The 23,016-nt window shown below is 41.4% G+C and overlaps 4 protein-coding genes across 4 annotated transcripts; 3 read left to right on the forward strand and 1 right to left on the reverse strand.

The window, feature by feature from the left end:
* The first annotated feature begins 10 nt into the window (after positions 1 to 10).
* On the forward strand, positions 11 to 1,935 carry K441DRAFT_622694 (uncharacterized protein). The gene is made up of 4 exons (XM_067646015.1): positions 11 to 332; positions 395 to 429; positions 489 to 810; positions 911 to 1,935. The coding sequence occupies exons 1-4, from the start codon at positions 129 to 131 to the stop codon at positions 1,487 to 1,489; spliced, it is 1,140 nt and encodes a 379-aa protein (XP_067497133.1). The 5' UTR covers positions 11 to 128; the 3' UTR covers positions 1,490 to 1,935.
* Positions 1,936 to 4,068: 2,133 nt separating this feature from the next.
* K441DRAFT_670483 (pyruvate dehydrogenase E1 component subunit beta) lies at positions 4,069 to 5,919 on the reverse strand. Its single transcript, XM_067650291.1, has 5 exons — positions 5,578 to 5,919; positions 5,293 to 5,416; positions 4,946 to 5,232; positions 4,821 to 4,884; positions 4,069 to 4,764 (listed from the first exon to the last, which is right to left on the reverse strand). Exons 1-5 carry the CDS (start codon positions 5,826 to 5,828, stop codon positions 4,357 to 4,359), a joined length of 1,134 nt encoding a protein of 377 aa, XP_067497134.1. The 5' UTR covers positions 5,829 to 5,919; the 3' UTR covers positions 4,069 to 4,356.
* Positions 5,920 to 8,633: 2,714 nt separating this feature from the next.
* Positions 8,634 to 10,374, forward strand: K441DRAFT_351101 (HET-domain-containing protein). Its single transcript, XM_067641311.1, has one exon. It carries the CDS (start codon positions 8,702 to 8,704, stop codon positions 10,025 to 10,027), a length of 1,326 nt encoding a protein of 441 aa, XP_067497135.1. The 5' UTR covers positions 8,634 to 8,701; the 3' UTR covers positions 10,028 to 10,374.
* K441DRAFT_452025 (uncharacterized protein) lies at positions 10,365 to 10,556 on the forward strand (the record flags this gene model as incomplete). The annotated part of the gene is made up of 1 exon (XM_067641703.1): positions 10,365 to 10,556. A coding segment is annotated over one exon (192 nt), but the record flags the coding sequence as incomplete, so codon positions are not given.
* Between the last annotated feature and the right edge of the window lie 12,460 nt (positions 10,557 to 23,016).

Genomic DNA, 23,016 nt, shown 5'->3' on the forward strand with positions numbered 1-23,016 from the left:
CAACACCTCCACGGAGTCCGCGATCACCTCAGACGGACATCTTAGGAACTACTAATATCAATTCTCTGCTGCTTCAGAATTGTCAATAACCCACAACAAACTCACATTTTCCAACTAACAATCCAACAATGGCACCAACCGCTCTCGAAAGGGAAGACCACGTCCGCGATTCCGCCTTCAACAAGGCAATGCACGGTAAATCTGCCAAGGAGCGTGCTGGGATGGTCGCCATGCTGAAGAAAGATAAACTCGCTCAGCAAGCTGCTGTCGAGGAGTACTTCAAGCATTGGGATGACAAGGCCGCTGGAGAGGAGACTGAGGAAATTCGGAAGGTGCGTATCCGGGACCGTATCACTTTGGACTTCCACAATAGCTAACAAAGGGTGTATGATAGGCACGGAGAGACGAGTACGCCACTCTAACAAGGCAGTAAGTGCTATCCGAGGCGTTCCTCTTTGTTGAATTGGTCCTAACCCTCACCTCCTTAGTTACTACAACCTCGCCACGGATCTATACGAGTATGGCTGGGGTCAATCTTTCCACTTCTGCCGCTTTGCCTATGGTGAACCCTTCGCCCAAGCTATTGCCCGCCATGAGCACTACCTCGCCCACGTTATGGGTCTCCGCGACAACATGCGCGTCCTAGACGTCGGCTGCGGTGTTGGTGGACCAGCACGGGAAATGGTCAAGTTCTCTGGCTGTAACGTCATTGGCCTGAATAACAACGACTACCAAATTGAGCGCGCCACACACTATGCCGCGAAGGAGGGTCTGTCAAACAAGCTGAAGTTCACAAAGGGTGATTTCATGGTATGCTCCTATTTCGCAAGCCTCCCTTTTTATACAACCCGCCACCCTATTCGCTTCTCTCATATTACCCATACCAGTCAACTAACCTACCCTACTATAGCAAATGTCCTTCCCCGATAACTCATTCGACGCCGTGTATGCCATCGAAGCCACCGTGCACGCACCCTCGCTCGAGGGTATCTATAGCGAGATCTTCCGTGTCCTCAAGCCCGGTGGCGTCTTCGGCGTCTACGAATGGCTGATGACGGACAACTACGACAACGGCAACCCACACCACCGCGAGATTCGCCTTGGTATCGAGCAAGGTGACGGTATCTCCAACATGGAGAAGATCGAGGTCGCCCTCGAGGCCATGAAGAAGGCTGGCTTCCAGTTGGAAGTGAACGAGGACTTGGCTGACCGCGATGAGGACCCCAGCCCATGGTACTGGCCTCTCGCCGGTGATATGAAGTACCTTAGCAGCATCGGCGACTTCCCTACCATTCTTCGCATGACCAAGATCGGCCGTGCCACCGTCCACAAGTTCGTCGGTATGCTCGAGATGATTGGCATTGCGCCCAAGGGTACCCAGAAGACTGCTGACAGCTTGGCCGTCGCCGCCGACTGCCTCGTTGCCGGTGGTAAGGAGAAGCTGTTCACCCCGATGTACCTCATGGTGGGCAGGAAACCGGAGGCATGATGTTTCTTTAGCGATGTTTGAGTGGCTATTCTCTTTTCTCTAATTCGCAGCGAGGCATAGTGGGTGGCTGGGTGATCGGGGTCGCCTTCAAAAGCGGGCATTTCTCCTTTCACTTATGGGTGCTTTTGCTCTCTGGGTACGGGTTTCATATAGCGGGATGTAGGGTTTTAGACTTTGGTGTTCGCTTTCTGCTAACCCCCGCATCGTTTTTGCATTTTCCCTTTTTTCTTAGGATCCCGGGACTGAGGTGCAGGCCAGCTTTTCTGATAGCTGCTGGGAATTACGTAGAAGCACGTATGTGGGGACGAAGCGGTAATTGGAAAACCCATCAAACATAACTTCTACTGTCTCGTGTTTTGGATTGTAGATCAGGGCCGAGTCGGCCCGCTCCAAGTGTCTTTTGTGCGGCTCTTCTTGAAGCCCTTTGAAATAACAAGACTTCTGCCATGGTCAGTTACGTTGGCACCAATACCGTGAAGCTAATACCAGAACTTCCACCCCTCTCCCGCTATACTCTCGCAATGCCCAGACCATTCTCAGATAATATAAGCTCGGCACCCTGGTTTTCGTCACTCTTGGTTTTCGTCACTAGGGTTTTAATTCTGGGGTCTACTCATCCAAAGCGGCTGCCGCCAAGGCATAGGTATACCTCGATCCACCTTCGTGTCGCGAATGAACGGTTCTTCAAATGCACGCATTGGCCACGAACAACAGCAGCGATTAACTCCTTTACAAGTGGAATTTCTTACTGAGTAGACCCTTGAAGAGGATGCTTGTGGATATCCCCCTACGCGCGCGCGAGAAATAACCTCTCGAATTTTTAATCGGATACAGACCCGCTATGATCTACTATTCGAGAATATTTAGAATATATGTCGACCTGAATCGGAGTTCCTTACCACCATCGTACTACTGCCTGTCGACCTAGATCGTATTTACGTACAATGTCTCAGTTGTCTCTTACCTTATGACTAAGTACCGTCTTTCTTGATTTCGTATGTCTCATCGAATATCTCATTACCTGTTTCCATTATATATTACCAACTGAATGACGACATCGTCGTCATTCTATTTGCCACCTATCTGGTGTATATAGTGAGGCTCTAGAGCCTCTTGCAATAAGACAGAGTTCTCATTCCTGATCGTCCGTTCAACAATATAGATGGGGAAGGTCTTGCTTTAGGAGTCTGTACGAACACCTAAGTCCTTGCTAGCTCTATAAAGTCCCGTACTTATGTTAAAACGCCGCAGGATCACGGGTGGGTATCGATTATTAAGTGTATTTCCGCAGTGGGGAGGAAAATACGCCGTATAGTAATATTTAAGGGACAAGATCTATAAACCACCTGGTTTTTAGCAAACAACGTACCTAATTAGCTATTTACAACCTCAGAGAACGGGTAGACATTAAATCGGATTGGGGTCACTTGGTTACAGCACCTGTTCCTTCCAGATACGAAGCCGGCCGATGGGGCTATCAACTTCTTGTTCTCGATGGCCACGGCAGCCGTGTCGGTATAGAGTTCCTCTGGCTCTGTACAGTAGAGGTATTACTTTATAGATAAAGTATATAATTCCTTCTTTTCTAGTTGCTAGATATTTTAGCATTATAATATCCCTTAACCCGTCAGCGTCCATCTGTTATCGATAAAGATTCGCTATTATCGTTGATTGAGTATTTTGTATTTACCCAACCTCTCCGATTGGCCTAATTCTTATCGATAAGGGAAGGACCAATTTTGACGGTTTAAGGGATAGTCTATTGCCTCTTAGATAATAACTTAATACTTACTATTAGAGCTAATAAGTGCTCTATAGTCTTAGAATGTGCCCTAGCTATTCTAAGTATATATATATAGCTTATATATAAAGTTATATATAGTTTTACCTTAGAGAGACCCATATAAAATAGAAGCCGCCATTATATACTATCTTAATCCTTACCCTCCTTACCCTTCTTATCTTTAAAACTCTCTCTACTAATTATATTATCTTAAGAACTATCGTCTTTATATTTAATGTTAGGTGCGCTTTAGAATACCTACGTATACTTAGCATATGCGTGGTATATAGTTGTGCATACTAACTAGTAGGCCGTTTAACTATCCTGCTATACTCTTGTTTGCTTTAGTATATTATTAGTATAGCGAGACGCGTGTAAATGCGCGTATATATATATATATGTGTGTGTATGTATATGTGTATGTCCGTATATCTGTGTGCCGTGTGTGTATGCGTAGCATATGCCCTAGGTATTTTGGTTTGTGAGGTCGCTTAAGTTAAATGTGGCTACGTTCTGTATGGATAAAAGTGTGGCCCCGCCGACCTTTTTCCGGCGCTCCATCGGTGACCCCGTTTGGCTTTCGCCGACCCCCATCGGTGACCCCGGTGAGCTGCACCCCGTCACACCGCGGCTGTGATCGACTACAGTCATCATATTTCCCCCATGCAAAGATATTCGATATGTCCCTTGCGCGGCTGAACGTAATCCCGTAGTGAAATAGGCGATGCACGCATACTGAGTCCGAAAATTGCATGCCTAAATACGTCGCATCTCCCAGAAGGAAATGTGAAGCTGTCCGCGCTGCATACACATGTATGACTACACTGAAGCATGTGAACTTGAGGTTGGACAGAATTTGGATTGAAGCATTAGGCTTGCTCTAAATTGATTTTCACGACTCCTCCAAAGCGAAGATAGAACAGAAGGCTAGACGTAAGCCTACAAGAGCTGACGATTATGTACCCGCTATGCTATCATGGCCAGTAAAACACAGATGACCAAAACGGAAGCACTAGAAGTACAGCTCGATGCAGCCACCGAGTCCAACCTAACCAACCTTTTAGTACACCGCATGTCCCCGCAATTAAACACGCAACAGTTTGGCCGCATAGTTCACTATCAGTTCCTCAGTTGGGAACGACATCTCTTCCAGCTTCTGTGCATATGGTGTCGGGACCTCCGCACCGGTAACACGAACGGGAGGTGCTTCGAGGAAATCGAAGGCATACTCGCATGTCAATGCCATAAGCTCTGCTCCAACACCGAAAGACGGGTAACCTGATTCGACAGCCATCATATGACCAGTCTTCTTTACTGACTTGACAATGCTTTCGACGTCAAGGGGTTTAATTGACCGCAAGTTGATGACTTCTGCCTCAATGCCGTATTTCTTTTTCAGTTGCTCAGCAGCAACGAGAGACTGGCCCACACAGCGTGATAGGGTCACAATTGTGAGGTCTTTGCCAGGTCGTTCGATCTTAGCTTTGCCAAACTAAATATGTTGTTAGATTCATGCTTTCACTGATCTCTCCGCCGAGTAAAACATACTGGAATGACAAAGTCATCTTTCTGAGCTTCTTCACTCATCTGAAAGGGAAGACCGTAAAGCAACCTTTAGATATCGTAAATTAGCGCGCTCCATAGCAGACTAGTTAGGGACCAGGGCATCCTACTCGTTCTCCAACACGACCACTGGGTTAGGATCCCGAATCGCAGCCTTGAGCAGACCCTTTGCATCCTCTGCGCTGTACGGGGCCACAACCTTTAAGCCAGGTATGCTTCCATACCACGCCGTATAATCTTGTGAGTGTTGTGCAGCGACACCTGAAGCGAAACCGTTAGGTCCTCGGAATGTGATGTTGCAAGGTTGGATGCCACCAGACATGTAGTGGGTCTTGGCAGCAGAGTTGATGACTTGGTCAATGGCTTGCATGGCGAAGTTGAAAGTCATGAACTCGCACTAAATTGTAGGCGGTTAGCCGACATATCCTACGATACCGGGTGAGTAAGGGCAGCTTACAACTGGGTGCAAGCCGGCGAGCGCAGCACCAACAGTGAGACCACAAAAGCCAGATTCGGTAATCGGGCTATCAATCACCCTCCTATCGCCGAAGCGGTCAAGTAGACCCTTGGTAACTTTGTATCTAGGAAACCGATCATGTTTGATTAGCTCGGGCTACACAATCCAATGCACTTAAGAACTTCAGAATCGTGCTCCAGAAGGGATAATTGCTAGCTTATATGCCATCAATTGACGTGGAGCTGCTTTTTGGGGGTGTTTTAGGTCCCCAACCGGTGTACTTACGCTCCGTTGTACTGCGCGACTTCCTCTCCCAACACGAAAACTTTGTCATTCTGCTCCATCTCCTCAGCCATGGCCTCATTCAGTGCGTCTCTCACCGTCATCTCCTTGGTGCCGCTGGGTGTCGCATAGCCTCTACTCCTGACAATTGACGGTAATGAAACTGCCGGGCGGAATGAGGGTCGCAGAGCTGGGATCGGTCGTGGTGCTGACCACAGCCGGGTAGTAGGTCGCAGGAGCCTGGACGCGGACATGGCTGCGAGATGATGAGGATGGAGGAGAGGAGGTTAGGAAAAAGGGAGGACGATGTCCGGTGAGATTGAAGTGTTGCTGGTTAGAAGGTGGTGGGAATTCTTCTCACAGCTGGTTCCCCGATTCCCGAAATGTTGAGTTAAGATTTGGGGTCCAAGCTTCCCGACCCGACACACGGAGTTTCTCTCGCCGCCCAGTCTTGTTGGACCCAAATAGCCCTGAATACCACCGCTGCAGAAAACATTCGATTCTGAGCCAAATCCAACCTCATTGCATCCGCGAGGCCGTGTCTTGTTTACTCGTCTAAGAATTTTGTCTGAATATGTGAATCAAGGTTGCTCGATTTATCTGAGAGAATAGCTACATGAAGCTTTATTCTTTACTTTTAGTTGTTCATTTACCAAATCAATAACATGCTTCTTTGCCAATTCCCGACGGCCGCCAGCATTCAAATGAGGTTCTAAGAAATACTAATCATCTAGAGTTACTCAGGTCTTGTGCAACATACCTTGATCATCGTCATATGTCTCTCCTTACATCCTTTACCTATTTTTATGGTCCTCTATGCTAATGCGACAGGCTTGTCTCGAGGAGCTGCCGCCACCCAGTTTTCCGACCATCCGAACATCTTCCAGCTATTTTCCAAGGAACATGACCTTTCCGGATCAAGCCAAAGGAAGGGTTTGAACTAACTTATCCAGGCGACTGAAGCCTCTCTAAAGCCTTTGTGGAAACCTCACGGTAGCAACGATGCGAATCATATCCTGGCAGTAATCAGGGATGAAGCAGCCTTTCCCCATATGTTTTTCGGTCATTATCATCAAGTTAGATGAAAGTTGACGCAAGCTAGTGTTCAATGACTGCTAGCGAATTGGATTTTTAAGTCAAGTATGACCCTTTGAAATATATGGACTGTACCGCTCTACCTTAATTATTCTTCATATTCGACTTGGTTTTTCTTTCCAAATTGTCAACTGTCACAACCCATTCTCACTAATAGGTTTTTTGCATCAAGGGTCACTTATTCTCAGGTTTTACGATTTCCTATGTACCATACCTTACTATCTTTGTATCCACTCGCTTGGCGCTCTATGACACACCATGTACGTTGTCCAGTGAAGCCAACGGAGTCAACAAAGTCAACGGATTGAATAATAGAGTATACCTCATAGATGGTCAAGTCGCAGAGAAAACCCGTCCGGAGTGCATATCTTCGATATGACAATTTGGCCTCTTTCGAGCCTTCAAGTAAATATCTATCAAAACCCATAAACGATATCTATGGTTACCCCTCCCTAAGAGAATGCCTGTGAGGCACCAGTTTTCAGAGAAACATGACATTCTCCATCCCTTTTAAGTACAGGGACGGAACCCTAAACGTTGGGCAACGCAGTACGTCCATGGAAAGTGCATAATCTCCTTGGGATTGCCCGGGCATTTAAGAAACTTCGGTGCACAAGTCATGGGATGCTGGTCAGCATCACCACCACTACTTAATCCTGGCGTACACCAGGTCCTTACCTGGATTAATATTACTAAGCTTCGCCTATATAAACATCACTATTACCGTTTCTTAGTAGTCTCCACTGCCTGCTCGAAGGATTGCGTTAATACACGTATCGTTTGACTCTGTATTATCGGCCATAAAATACCCAATATTTCCATTAATATTGTACCCCGTGAATAAGGCGATTAGTACAGCTACTTAGTTCTTACCAGTATGCTTACTAAGTACCTCTTAAAGGCCTAAAACAGCTTGCCGACGCCTTCCTCTCCTACTAATAAAATAAGCAACCACACTAAGAACTGTATACGCATTTAGTAACGTCTATAAGTTAGAGGATATTAATATCGCGCTTCGGGCTTCCTTAAACTCTCTCCTTAATTGCGCCTTCCAATTCTTAAACTCTTTTATTACCCAACCACGAATTATATTTGCGGCCTTTAGAAGCAACTTCTTAAGGCTTAGGTATAGGAAGTTAAGGAGCCGACGGAAATACTTATTTTCGAATTAGAAGAAGGCAATATAGTAGTAAACGATCTACCGGATCAGAAGCTGTTTAAAGCTCTTAAAGTTGCGATTAAGTTCAAGCGATCGCTGTCCTAGATACTCCTCAATCGTCGGCTGATTTAACTTAAAAGGCCTCTCTTTGAGCTCGCCAGTAGATCTATCTATATTATGGTCGTCTTATAAATAATCCAAAGCTGTACGCCTTCCTTTTGATATACGCATTAGCTCTTGCCTTCGGTTCTGCTTCCTATAAAGCCCTCAGTAGAAGAGGGTAGTAGATCTAATAGATCCTTTTAAGATAATATCCTTACCCCACTTCTGTATTGGTGAGGTTCTCTACTTAGTGGCCCTCAGCTTCTTCGTTAAAGCTTTATATTATATGTATTGCTTACTGTAGAGCTTAAACTCATCAAAATCTTTTGAATCGTCGGCCTTTGGATTAATGGATTTTAGGGCAAGGATAACGTCGTCAGTGGGAGCGCCCGATCGCGAAGGAAACACCTACTGCATCGCGATTAAAGACGTTAAAAAGCTGATGTAGATTAAGGCAAGCAGTAACAGTGGCGGAAGCATGCTTGGAGCCCCTAATTCAATAACAACTACTCGTACTCTAGGTGGTTGAGTCATTATAGAAGCATCCGATTGGCTTCCTCGTACGCTTTGACAACTTACCGCTCCTTCCTCCTCAGCCTCCTCCTCGAATTGGGTATAGATCCGGGGCTCCAAGCGCTCCACAGCCTCAAATCCATGCCACGCCGGCTGCAAAATCACCAGATCCACAGCCAATGCAGAGAGGCGCCGGTTCAAATAGATCACTGTCTCCCATCCTAATCGGCATTCGCGCCTTCAAAACGCTTTCTCACGATGCCTTGCGCTGACGATCGGTTCTCTTATCCCCGCCTTCCAGGACCGAATTGGACCAGAGTTCTCGTTTTGCATCCAGCACAATCGCCTGATGATCCAGAAGCTCCGCCTCCACCCCTTCACTGCTCACTTGAGCCCATCAAGATCGATGCGGATTCAAAGCAGCAGTACGAAGCATTATCGTACGTCTGGGCACTCGGTACATCGTATCATGAAATCCGATGCAGCGGAAAACTTCTCCAAATAGGAGCCAATCTCCATAAAGCCCTTCATCGAATTCGTGATCCAGTTGAAGCAAGAATCCTATGGGTCGATGCCGTATGTATCAACCAAAGCGATTTAAAGGAGCAGGGTGAGCAAGTAAAACGGATGGATGGGATCTATGCAAATGCTAGGAAGGTTCTCATTTGGATTGGTGAAGAAGTTCGTGATCAAGATGCCGAAGACTGTTTTGAATTGATTCGGCAAACGAATCGCTTTATTGCGACGCAGCTGTCTGTATACGGAAAGCTTGAGCTCATCCCGCCTTTCACCACAGATAACATAGCTTCGGATTTGAAGAGGTGGGATAAGGTAAGCAAACTCATGGAGAGTACTTACTTCACTCGAGTGTGGGTGCTTCAAGAAGTCGGCCTCGCATCTAAGGCTACAATTTTATACGGCGCAGCTGAACTCAATTGGGCTGAGATTGTGGAGCTGATGCTTTGCATCGCTCTGCGCTCGGACCTCTCTGCAATTACTAGGCCTGTTAATGGTGAGCTCGTTGTTAACACCTTCGAATCCCTCTGGCGTACGTACTCGAACTCACAGTCCTGGAGGACTGAGATGTATGTCACCCGTATGCGTGGTGGACCGGTGGAAGCTCAAGACTTCATTGACATACTCAACAACGGCCGCTTTTTCAATGCTACGAATCCCCGGGATCACGTTTATGCCTTTCTTGGTCATCCAAGTGCTACTGTAGCATCGCCTATGAGTGGGTTAGAATCATTAGGGGCTAAAATACTTGAAGTCGATTACACGAAGAACGTTGATGAAGTGTACCTCGACACTGCCAAGGCCATCATCGCAAGAGACAAGCATCCGTGGACGATGCTGTCTTGCGTTGACCATCCACCAGAGGCGTTGTCTGATATAAGCGATCGGCCGTCCTGGGTACCATACTGGAATGAAGGATGGCGTGTTTATTGGCTTGGCTATCGCAGCGCATGGTATCGAGCAGGAGGACAAGACCAAACCGTATTCAAGGCAACCCCACTACTGGATCAAAGCCTGCAGCTTTCGGGGACGTGTTTTTCCAGGGTTGTGGGTTTCGAACGTGCTTGAGACTGACGATCCGAGAGTGGGAAAGCCGGTGGATGGGACCCATCCTATTTCTGCAGCTTGGCAGCAGTTAGTGCANCATGTGAAGGGAAGAAGGTCGGGAACCTCGCATATCTTCCGAGCGACAGAACACCTTCGTACCTTAGAGGATTCATTTAGTCTCACAATCACTGCCGGAATGGGATCGAACAATAGCCGCGCGGAGAACGATATTGAAAAGCATCGAGCCTTGTACTCGGCGTATCGAAAGGAGGCTGACCAAGCCTTGTTATCCGACCAAAACGGAGGGCATAGTCCAAGCGGCGAGGCAATCCAATTTCAACAGCGTATAATCACTGATAGTCGTCGAGTATTCTTCACTGATGCCGAACAAGTAGGGCTAGGGCACAATCTTATTCAAGACGGGGATGTTTGTGTAGTATTTCGGGGGGCGATTATACCTTTCATCATCAGACACTCGAGACAGCAAAAACGGTTCAAACTTGTTGGCGAATGCTACATTCAGGGGGTTATGGATGGCCAAATTATCGAGTTAGTGGATCAGGGAATTTTGCAGGAGACAGACATGTACCTAGTATAGTTTCTCCAGGAGTTTTCTGCTTCCAATTCCCATAGATCATTTTCGTCGACACACATGATGTAGATATGTACAAGAATGTAGCTAATACGGCTCAGCCCTCTCCCTACTAGCACTGGCGAACAGCTCAAAGCCTTAGGCTAGTTTTTGTGCTAGAACATATATAGGAGTTGACATATATCTACTAGAAACGTAGCTTAACTATTAGCCAGGCTCTAATACCTTAGAGGATTTCCTGAGGGGAGGTTCGAGAACTAGACAAAATGCCAGACGCAGCTTCCGCACGTGAAGTCCATATTTGGGCGCGAACCGGCTGACGAAGGATTGCTAGACGACTAAGCGCAAGTACTGACTAACGCTGCATAGTATATGTAGATGAGAGGAGGCTACAAAGCGGCTGAGAGTATAGGAATAAGAGCAATGAGGATTAGGGAGAGGATAGAAGGGCGTAGAGATCTTCGTGCGTTAGCGAGCATTAGCATCGTGGCGTTGGTGCTTTAACTCTTATTCGATACTATCGATTAGATAATTATACGTTCTGGTTAGACTAACCTCTTATAAAAGCGTTTAAGAGCTTATTGGCGTCGTTACAGTATAAACCGAATTTTTTAAAAATTAAAAATTAAAAATTATATATTTATATAAGCTATACCTTAACTGCAATAGTTATATTATCCTTAAAAACTAGTTAGTACGATATTTAATTATAACGATATATTCTATATTACGATTTACACCCTTTAAATAAAGCCTTTTTGGTGTAATATTACGATATTCTAACTTCTAATAATATCTTTAAGCCTCCCCTACTAAAATCGGTATAACTAGTAGAGATTTTATATAGGAGGGTGTTACGGACCTTATATCAGCAGTAGTATGACTACTGCCGAACCTGGTGCCGATTACTACTACATTGGGGTTAGATCAGGGGTGCCTATAACTCATCGATTTCATGTATATATAGTCTCTTTTCCTCATAGATCAATCTACACACGAGTTCTCCAGATCGACAACTACTTAGGGAGGACATAAACGGACTAGTGGTAGAAGCGCGGGAGGCGCTGGAACCAGTTAAACCATGGGACGAGGGGTAGCCGAGTCATATAACGGATCATAGAACCAGTTCGGAACTTAGAAACGCGGGAACGTGGAAACGCGAGACGTACCGACGTACCAACGTACTAACGCACTAACGTACTTAGTATATTTCTTAGGAGTTATGTTATATATTTAAAGGACTATAGTCCCTACTTTAAATAGTTCTCTCTTTATAATAAATCTTAGAATATAATTAGAGTTAATTTATTAGGTACTTACTCTATAATTAGATCTTATTATTATATTTACCTATATAGCCCATTAATAAGTTTACTATAGTATTTACTATAAGGCTTTATTATATATTTACTACTAAGGCTATAGTAGCATAATAGTTAATAAGATATTACCTAAAATAGTACCTATAACTATACTAGGAGAACTAACCCTAAGGTCTTAAAGAGATATAAGTATAGATAAAAGTAGTAACTTATAAATAGTTATAATAGACTAACTTAAAGAAATTATAGATTAAGTTAATATTAGCTAAGTAGGTTTTAAAAGGAAATTTAATAACTTTAGAATAATAAAAATAAAGATACTATTAATTAGGCAATTTATAGAAGAAAGATTAAAGCTTAAAGTGTTCCTTATATAGTATAAATGTAACAGAACCTTGTAGCAAGTACTATGGTGGGCTTGTTATTAGGCTAGGTGTGTAGGAATATAAGTACAAAAGTCAACAACGTAATAACAACTAGTGGAGTGGTTGCCTAACAGATTAACTTTAATTATATTCTGAGAATTACTATAAGGAAGGAACTATCTAGGTAGGGACTAAGGGTCCTTAAATACACAACCGTACTCCTATAAAATCCTCTTTATACGTAATATACGTGTACTCTATCTACTTTATCGCAGATCCTACGGATTACATAGATTATATAGATTACCTCACGTGACTTATACTACTATTCCTCGTTATATGGTTCTACCGGCTCTATCCTAGACTGTGCTCTTATTAACTAACTAGCTTCCTCTAACTCTCTTCTAAGTAGTTATAGTATTGTACTTAAAGCGTCCGTAATACTATCTCCCTCCTCTTTATTTTTGCCCTTAAAGATTCCTAATATCTCTAAGTTGTTTACTAAAGGTGTGATATCCATCTAATTAATTTGGTTAATATTGTTACTTATTATACCTAAAGCAACTCCTTCTTCCTCTATAGCTCGTCGGTCTCGTACTATTACTATAATATTATTACTTAGTGAAATAATACCGTCTCTATATTCTCGTTGTGTGAAAGAGGGGTTAGTTTATATTATACTGGTAAGTCCTTTATCCTAATAACTATTCTTTTATTTAGAGTGCACTAAAGTAAATATTTGTTTGTCTTGCGATGTTCACTCTATTTCTAATGCTAAGTGTACGCGTCCTATAACTCTTAATAGTTTTTGTATAATTACAGCACCTGCTGTACTAACCGCGTGCTTACGCGGTTTAATACACCAAGTACGCGTTTACGCGTTCGGTTCGCTTACGCGTCTAGTGCACTCCTAAAACACTAGCTTAGGGGGGAGGTGCGTTAGTATATAGACCACGTAGCCCACCTTAATAGAATTGACAGTTACTACCGTCTAAATAAGTATACGATACTATACGTATTTCGTGCCCCTAAACACGACTCACTTATACTATTAAATTGGTATTAACACTAATTAGTAAGCGCGCACAGATCAGGAGATACATACTTGCTTAGAAGACATCTAACGCTCCACCTTATAAGCCCCTATTTCAGTTAAAGAGAATTAAAGTACTCTAGATTTGGAAGACGTCTGACGCTCCACCTTATCTAGAACTACCCTAAATCTACCCTGGTTTTAGAAGACGTTTACGCTCCACCTTAATTAGAGATATTGACCACTATACCAGTAGTTAACGCAACTACGTTAAGAACGCAATTATACCAAGAACGCAACTACCCCAACTACCTTAATACCCCGGCCTCCTCTCTGTCCCCTTATAGAGACCCCTTACCCTCTTACGAACCGTTATAGGCCCGTTAACCGATTTTACGGACCCTTATAAGACCTCTCCCACCCACTACGCACCAGAATATATTATATAGTATGGTAGATATTAGCAAGTAAGTCAGCAAAGGTCAAAAGAAGTAGAGACAAGGAGTCGACCTTACGTCTACGGATGACGTTAACGACTATATTTAATTTAAAACCCTTAAGTATAAATACTTTAAGTTTATAAACGACGACCTATAGGAATAGTACTAGGAAGACTTTGCGGACTTTATGGAAGCTATTTTTAAGGCCTATAACCCTACTACTATCCGCAACCTACGAACCCTTTTATGTTACTAAGGCGTATGGGTTAAAAGGGACAAACGAGTTACTGTAGCATAGTCTCTATATAATATAATACATAAGGAGGACTAAACAGAATGGACTAAGGAAGAAATCCTAGACTAGTTTAATACTACTAAGGAACTCTTTACTTCTTCTAAACTTAATATAATCGCTAGCCTTATACCTAACCCTCTTAACCAAATTCGTCCTATAAACCTAAGCAGTTTTAGAATTAATCTTACGGGCTAAAGTATACCTAGTACTTAAGTTACGGACCACAATACCCCTATAACCTAAATTACGGACCATAACACCCCCGTAAACCAAAATACGGACTAAAACCCTTCTGTTATTTAAGCTACAGATCCGCAAGCCATATATCCGCAAGCTATAAATCTATAAGCTATAGATCCGCAAACCACCTAAGCAAAGACCTATGGCAAGGAGCTAGCTAATCTAGCTAAGCTCTATACCGACGAATCTAAGTATAGCGGTAAAAACGACAATTTTAACTTTAAACTAACCATCTTTACGGACCTCTGTTAGAAGGCTGATATCCCTAAATAGAAGTTTAGCTAAGCCTACTCTACTATGCTGCGCGGCCTAGCACTTAACCACTACTATACTAACCTCAAGAGCAATCCCCTTGGCGTTCCCTTTAATAAGCTATATAAGGCTACACGTAACTACTTTAAAGGGCTAGAATATAGGCGTAATATCCTTACCTAATAGAATGCGACCAAGTTACAGACCGTAATAGACAAGAATACTAAAAAATTAACTATAGAGTGCCTATAAATCCTTATTAAAGACCTCCGCCACCTATAGTACGGTCTTAATATTAAGCTTTAAACGGACGACTTCTTGCATAATAAACTGATTACGGCCTGCCAGGAAATGGAACCCTGTAAATACGCCTATTACAAGCCCGCAGACACCATAGCTGGCCTTATTAACGATTTACGGTCCTCCATTACAATATACAAAGCCTTAAACCCACCAGGCAGTACTTAAGCCTTTATTACAGACCTACAAGATCTACAAACTAACTCAGATGCCTACTTTACGGACCGCCGCTACCGCTAGCAGCACCCGCATTAACCAGGTTCTACTTATAACCTCCACAGTAACTCCTGTACAAAAGCATACCCCCACAGACAAACCAATTAAAAGTGCTTTATATGCGGCAAGGAAGGATATTAGTCTACAAGGTATACCTAAGAAGAACGTAATAGGTCTAAGAAGAAATTTAATAAACGGATTAACTAGTTTATCTTAGAATACGAAGGAAAGGAAGCAGAAGAGTCTCTTAACGAGTTAATGGAAGCCCTTATAATTAATTTTAACTTAGACGCTTAGGAACAGGAGACCTTAAAGACGTTCCTAACTACTTTTAGACCTTTTACGGATAGTTAAGCCTTTAACACTATAACCATATTAGCCGACCGTTCCTTTATACACTCAATTACACCTAAAAACTGGCCTATAAGCACACCCGTTAGACCCGTTACGGACGTTACGGACCGTAAACAGGACCTATTTGCATATATTACTACAGAACGCTATACCCCTAAAGAATTCTATGGCGTTATAATCAATATAGGTGCCTCTAAGAAGTCTACTACAGGTTATGGACAATACCTTGTATATAAGACCACCGTAAATAATAATACGGATATTAATACTATGCAATTTAGGGCCGTAAACGTCTAATTCGGCATCGGCTTAACCATATTAATTAGATCAGTTGTAGTTAAGACCCTAATTAGCCTAGTTAACTTCCACGTAGTAAAAGCGGACACCCCTTTTCTACTCTACCTTATAGATATAGACAGGTTATAGGTCTACTACAACAACGTTACAGACACCGTAATTGGCCCTATAACTGCCCTAGGAAGCAAACATATTACCCTACCAATTATATAACATTTTAGACACCCGTTCCTTATATAGGGAGAGACTTTACAGACCTATATTTAGGAATCTTTTAACTATAACCCGTGCTACCTCACTAGTACAGAGATCCACCGCCTGCACCGCCGCTTCGGCCACCCATTAGCTAAAAAGCTATATAGAGTCCTTAAACGTTCTAGACACGACAACGTTAATAGGAAGGTAATTAACCACCTAACTAAATACTGCTCTTTCTGCCAGAAATACGGACGTTCCCCAGGCAGATTTAAGTTCACCCTTTGTAAGGACCTTAATTTCAACCACTTAGTGTATATAGATATTATGTATATTAACGGCAGTCCAGTATTATATATAATTAACGAGGCAACCCGCTATTAAGCCGCCCGTTGGTTGCAAAATATATCCATAAAATATACTTAGGACATTTTACGGACCTACTAGATTGACACATACCTTGGGCCTCCTAAGTATATCACCTATAACGCTAGTAGGAACTTTATTAGCAAGGAATTCCAGCAGTATACTACGGCCATGGCTATATTAATAAAAGCCGTTCTAGTTAAGGCGTACTAGTCTGTTAGGCTTATTAAGCGAGCTTACCTAGCTTTATAGAGAGCTTACCAGATTATTACGGACGAGTATAAGAACATCTAAAAGGAACTGGCTTTACAGATGGCCGTAAAAGCCGTTAACGACACCGCTGGCCCTAACGGACTGGTACCTACCCTCTTAGTCTACGGAGCCTACCCAAGGATAAGTAACCTAGACCCCCTTACCCCATCTATTACGGAACGAGCAGCTATAATACAGAAGGCAATAGCCGAGATAGTTAAACTATAGGCTAAACAAGCTGTCAATAACGCCCTATACTACCGTAACGGACCTAATACGACCCCAGTATACAACCTCCCGCTTAACTCTAAAGTCCTTATATAGCGAGAAAGCGGTAATTAGACTAGACCTTACCGTCTACTGGCCGTAGAAGACGAGACCTGCTGTGTATAGCTCCCTAGCGGACTGACAAGCTTTAGAAGCACGTCCGTAAAACCCTATTTTCGGCCTAAAAGCACCTATAACGTCGAGCTAGACGAACTAGAAGCACCCACCAAGCTAAATAAACTAGAAGCACCTACTAAATTAGATAAACTAGAAGCACCCGCCAAACTAGATAAACTAGAAGCACCCTTACCTACTAAAGAAGTCCCCTAGAAACCTACTAAGCCTGCAAAACCTACTATAAAGCGTGGCCGAGGGCGCCCCTAAAAGTACCCCGTAACTAAGAACCCTATAACAGAGAATTACCTAACCTCCGTAGATACCTCCGCAGGTATATCCGCAAAACAATCTCCGCCTATAAATATATTAGTTCTAGTATAGGAAACCCCCTTTACGGACTCACGACGCAAAGAGATCAACGGACTACTTAAGAAGGGCGTCTTTACGGTTATAACGGAGAGAGACATTCCGCAAGGCATCCGTATATTTAACTCGCGCTTTATTAACAAAATTAAGCACCCCGGTACTAATAAAGCCTTTAAAAAGTTAAGGCTCGTCGTATAAGCTTATAACAACTAGGGAAAGGACCTTATCCTTACGCAATCGCCTATAATTTAACGGGTCAGTTAACGGATTATACTTACGCTTACACCGGGTCTATAGAAAACCAAACCTATAGCTCTCTACTTATGGGACATTTTACAAGCCTATATACAGTCTAATACCTACCTAAGTAGGGATATCTTTATACGGCTACCGCTTAAGCTTAATCTATAACTAGGAATAATTTTACGGGTTATAAAACCACTTTACAAAGTACTAGAAGCTAGAAACCACTAATTTAAGACGTACTACTAGCACCACGTTAGTAAACTTAAGATAGAGCAGTTAACCTATAACCCTTGCCTCCTATATACCCTATTAAACGGCCTTAGCATCATTAGACTCCAAACAGATAATACCCTCTTTTTAGCGGACCAAACTTTTGCAGATGCGGAAGAGACTAAACTATAAGAGGCTAAGTTCCTAGTAAAGCTACGGGAGTAGTTAACTAAGTAGACTCCAATTAAGTTTAACGGAGGCTTAATTATATAAAAGGGCAACTTAATTTAGCTGACTTAGGAACGCTAAGCTTAAAACCTAAAGCCCGTTACGGCAAAGCTTATGGACCTTACTAGTTCCCGCAAAGAGACCCATAAAACCATAAATATGAAGGACTAATACGCTGCATAGCGTGTAAGAGGTGCCTATATTGCTATAGTCTGTTAACCCAAATCTGCCTATAACTTATTATTTACGGCCCAAGCAGTAGATCCGTAAGAAGAAAATATTAAGTAGCTTAATAAGCGCATTTAATGGCAGATTGATAACGCGATAAGAGGACTTACTTTTATACCACTAGACCTAAATTCTATTAGCGTAATGGTATTTACGGACGCCTCCTTCGCTAATAATAGGGATCTATTATTATAAATCGGCTTCGTAATTATACTTACGGACTATAATTAAGACGCAAATATACTGCATTAGTCTTTAATTAAATATAAGTAAGTAACCCGCAGTATACTAGCTTCTAAACTATATACACTAGCCTATAGCTTTAATATAGCAGCTATAATCAAATTAACAATCTAAAAGATCCTATAACTAGAGCAGCTACCCCTGGTTTTATACACCAATTCAAAGTCCCTCTACAACTACCTAGTTAAACTAGGTACGACATAAGAGAAGAGGCTTATAGTCGACCTAATGTGCCTATATTAGGCCTATAAACAACGCGAGATTACAGAGGTTAAATGGATTAGCAGCGGAGACAACCTAGCAGACGCTATAACGAAGGCAAAGCCGTGTTAAGCTTTTAAAACCCTAATTAACATAAATAAGCTTAACCTAAAGGTTATAGAATGGATAGAGCGAGACTAACGGAGCATTTATAGTTTAGTTACGGCCCGTTCAGAAGGCCGTACGGTGCATTTACGGCCCGTTAAAGGGCATATAGTTCATTTTACGGACCATAAGCAGGACTTACGGCCAGCTTGGAGCACCATTCGGAAGGCAACCTAAAAGGCACCTCGGGAGGGATTTCCTATATATTTTCTTACGTCTTTTATAGTTCTATTAAGGCAATTACGGANGCTATACGTAAGTAGTTCCATTTTCCAAGTACCGCTAGTGTATAATTATAGCACCTACTATACTAACCGCGTGCTTACGCGGTTTGATACACCAAGTACGCGTTTACGCGTTCGGTTCGCTTACGCGTCTAATACACTCCTAAAACACTAGCTTAGGGGGGAGGTGCGTTAGTATATAGACCACGTAGCCCACCTCAATAGAATTGACAGTCACTACCGTCTAAATAAGCATACGATACTATACGTATTTCGTGCCCCTAGACACGACTTACTTATACTATTAAATTGGTACCGACAGTTTTTAAGTTCCCTAAGTAATTTATTATAGGGTCTTGTATTTAATTTGCTGCTGCGAAGCTTAATAATAAGCTCTTGGTGGCCTTGGCTGAACTTCGTCGTTCTTATAACGCTAAGAGAGAGGCTGCTAATGCTTAACAGCGAGCTCTTAACTCTCGTCTTGCCGCGTCCGCTTAATTAATTCGTCTTAAGAAAGTGCGTAAGAAGGTTCGTTTTAAGGAGTAGAAACTTATAAAATAAGGTCTATAGGAACTTGGTGATAAGAGAACTAACTCTCTTCCTATAAATAAGGAAATAACTCTAAGTAGTTTAGCAGTTGCTCTTCCTGGGTCCCCCTTAAGTAACTCATTCTTTAGCAATCCTTCTTTATTAATATTGCCTAACTTATTCTCTTCCAATACTCCTATACCTTTCCTATAGTATTTTTTAAATTCTCTAGTAGTTCCTAGGTAGTCTTATTATAGCCTATCTACTTAACCTTATACTATATTTTATCGTTAACATCCTTATAACTAATAATCCTTAAAACTTACTATTTATCTTCTTTTTATCCTCTATATGTCTCTACTTTATAGACCGGTGGCTTAATATTCCTATATACTAGCTCTAGTATTATAATATACTATATAGGGTAGATCTTTATTTTGGCTAGTAGGTTTAACTTAAATATAACTAGTGAAATTTTTTGCGTAATTTTAAAAGGTCTTAGTCTGACATAGTCTAACTTCTTACTTAGTTATTAACTCTTAAAATTTTTATGTAGTAGCCATACTTTATCTCCCTCCTTAAGATCTAGTCCCTTAGATATCCTAGCATTATAGTACTTTTTTATCCTTTATTATACTACCTTAGCTATTTCTATAAGGTCTATATAAAGATTTATTAAAGTCTCTATTCTTTACTTAGCTGTGCTACTTATCTTCTTTACTTAACGTAACGATAATAATATTCTTAGCTCGTATTTGTAATTCGCCTTAAATAGTAAAGTGCCTATTTCTTCCTATAGTGTTGTATTGTATACAAACTGTATAACTGGTAATAGCAATACCTAATTATTCTATGCGTAATTAATATAGTGTTTTAGATACTATTCTAGTGTTTAATTTAATCTCTCCGTTTAACCGTCTGTCTGCGGATAATATACAGTAGAAGTTGCTACTTAAACTCCTTACTCCGCTAAAAATACCTTCTAGAATACTGCTATAAATCTTAGATCTCTATCTAATATAATTTTGCTTAGTACTCTATATCTTACAAACACTTCCTTAATATAGATTCTAGCGACATCTTCTATTAATATCTCTTCCGTATATGCTATAAAGTATCCCCACTTTATAAGCTTATCTACTATTACTAAGATCGCGTCGTAATCCTGTCCTATAATAGGGTCTTTTAACTTTAGCAACTTAATAACAAAGTCCTATAATATAACCTCCTATGGTCTCTCTAGTATTTTAATAGGTTGTAGCCCTCCATATAGCTTATGCCTTATTAGTTTATTCCTTTAGTAATCTAGATACTCTTTAGTAACCCTTCTAGCTATCCTCTAAATTCTATTAATAATATACTCCTTCTGAAGTCTTAATACTAAGCCTATAGCTCCGTTATGTCCTTAAGTTAGTCCCCTATAGAAATCTCCTATAAATTGCTCTGCTATGCTTCTTAGGATATACTTTACTTCTTAGTTTTCGTATATATCCGTTTATAGATCTTCTAGCTACGCTTCTAGAATTCTTTATGCCTAAAAGCTTTCTAGTGTCTTATAGATTCTTTTTAACTTATTGTTGGTACCAATTTAATAGTATAAGTGAGTCGTGTCTAGGGGCACGAAATACGTATAGTATCGTATGCTCATTTAGACGGTGGTGACTGTCTCTTGTATTGAAGCAGACTACGTGGTCTATATACTGATGCGTCCTTCCCCCCTAATTAGTTAGTGCTTTAGGGGTGCACCAGACGCGTAAGCGGGTGGTTGGTGCACCGAACGCGTAAACACGCACTTGGTGTACCGAACGCGTAAACACGCACTTGGTGTACCGAACGCGTAAACACGCACTTGGTGTACCGAACGCGTAAATACGCGTGGTACAACAGGTGCTGTAATCAGACACTTATCTTCTTAAGTTGCTATAATTTTTGGATAATTATACCTGATTAACCTATCTGTATCTTTTTATAGTAAAGCCCCTAATAGCTTCTTATTATTTTATAGTTCAGCTTTTTAACTTAGCGCATTAGCTCGCGTATTGTCTGTGCCCTTAGTATACTAAATCTTAAAATAATATTCTATAAGCATCTCTACCTATCTAACCTGCCTTTAATTAAGTTCCTTTATTATTAGGAATCCTATTAGGTTCTTATAATCCGTCTTAACTATAAATAGTTTCTCTATACCTTATAGGAATGCTCTCTATTCCTTTAGTGCTATAACTATACCTAATAACTTCTTGTTATAGATGTTATAGTTTAACTCTAGTAGTGTTATCTTCCAACTATAGTATGCTACTAGGTGCTATCTATCTGGATGCTTTTATATAAAGTATACCCCTAGTATAAAGTCTAATGCATTTATTTCTATAACCGTCTCTAGTTCTAGTTAATAGATTTTAAGAACTGGCTCCTGGGTAAACAATCTTTTAACTTTCTTAAATAGTTCCTGTTGTTCTTTTCCCCATAACTATAGTTCCTCTTTCTTTATTAATCGCGTAAATAGCTTAATATCCTTTAACTATTACGCTATAAACCTTCTGCAGTAATTGCAAAACCCTAGGAACGATCTTAACTGTATAACATTTTTTGGTTCCTACTAATTTACTATAGCCTTAATCTTCTTTGGATCTATGCTAAGTTGGCCTAGTTTAATAATAAATCCTACGAAATCGGTTTTCCTTATAAAGAACTCGTATTTCTTAATTGCTACTAGCATCTGTTCTTCCTATAGTCTCTTTAAGACCTATTTAACGTGTCCTCTATATTCTTCCTTAGTTATTAAGTAGATAATAATATTATTAAGATATACTATAACAAATTCATCTAAGTGTTCTCCTAATATATTGTTAATTCGCTTCTAGAACGTTGCTAGTACGTTTATAAGCCTAAATTACATAACTAATGGTTTATATAGTCCTTCCTTTAACCTAAAGGCTGCCTTCCATTCGTCGCCTTCCTTAATCCTAATTTAATAGTACGCCTATCTTAGATCTATCTTTATAAAGATTTGCGCATTACCTATCCTGTCTTAGATTTTACTAATTAAGGGTAAAGAATACCTATCCTTTCTAGTGATGCTGTTTAACTATCTATAGTCGATATATAGCCTTAGTTTGCTATTTTTCTTTAGTATAAACAGTACTAGATAACCTGCTAACAACTGCGATGGTCTAATGTATCCCTTTTATAGATTTTCTTAGATAAACTCTTTTAGTGCTCTACCTTTTTCTTTGGTAAGCTTATAGATTAGAAAAAACCTTAGACTTATTCCTAGTTCTAGTTCTATCTTATAGTCCTATACTATATACTCTAACAGCTTCTTACTTTCTAGTGACCATAGTTTTTTGCCATACTTATGATATTTCTTTAGTATATAGCTTAATCCTTTCTTAGTTTCTTTATATGTTGCTCCTACTTAGTACTATACTAACTTAGTTTATTATTACATCTTACGGCGTTAAGTAT

Source organism: Cenococcum geophilum (genome assembly GCF_001692895.1).
Source record: "Cenococcum geophilum 1.58 unplaced genomic scaffold K441scaffold_83, whole genome shotgun sequence".
Classification (NCBI taxonomy): domain Eukaryota; kingdom Fungi; phylum Ascomycota; class Dothideomycetes; order Gloniales; family Gloniaceae; genus Cenococcum; species Cenococcum geophilum.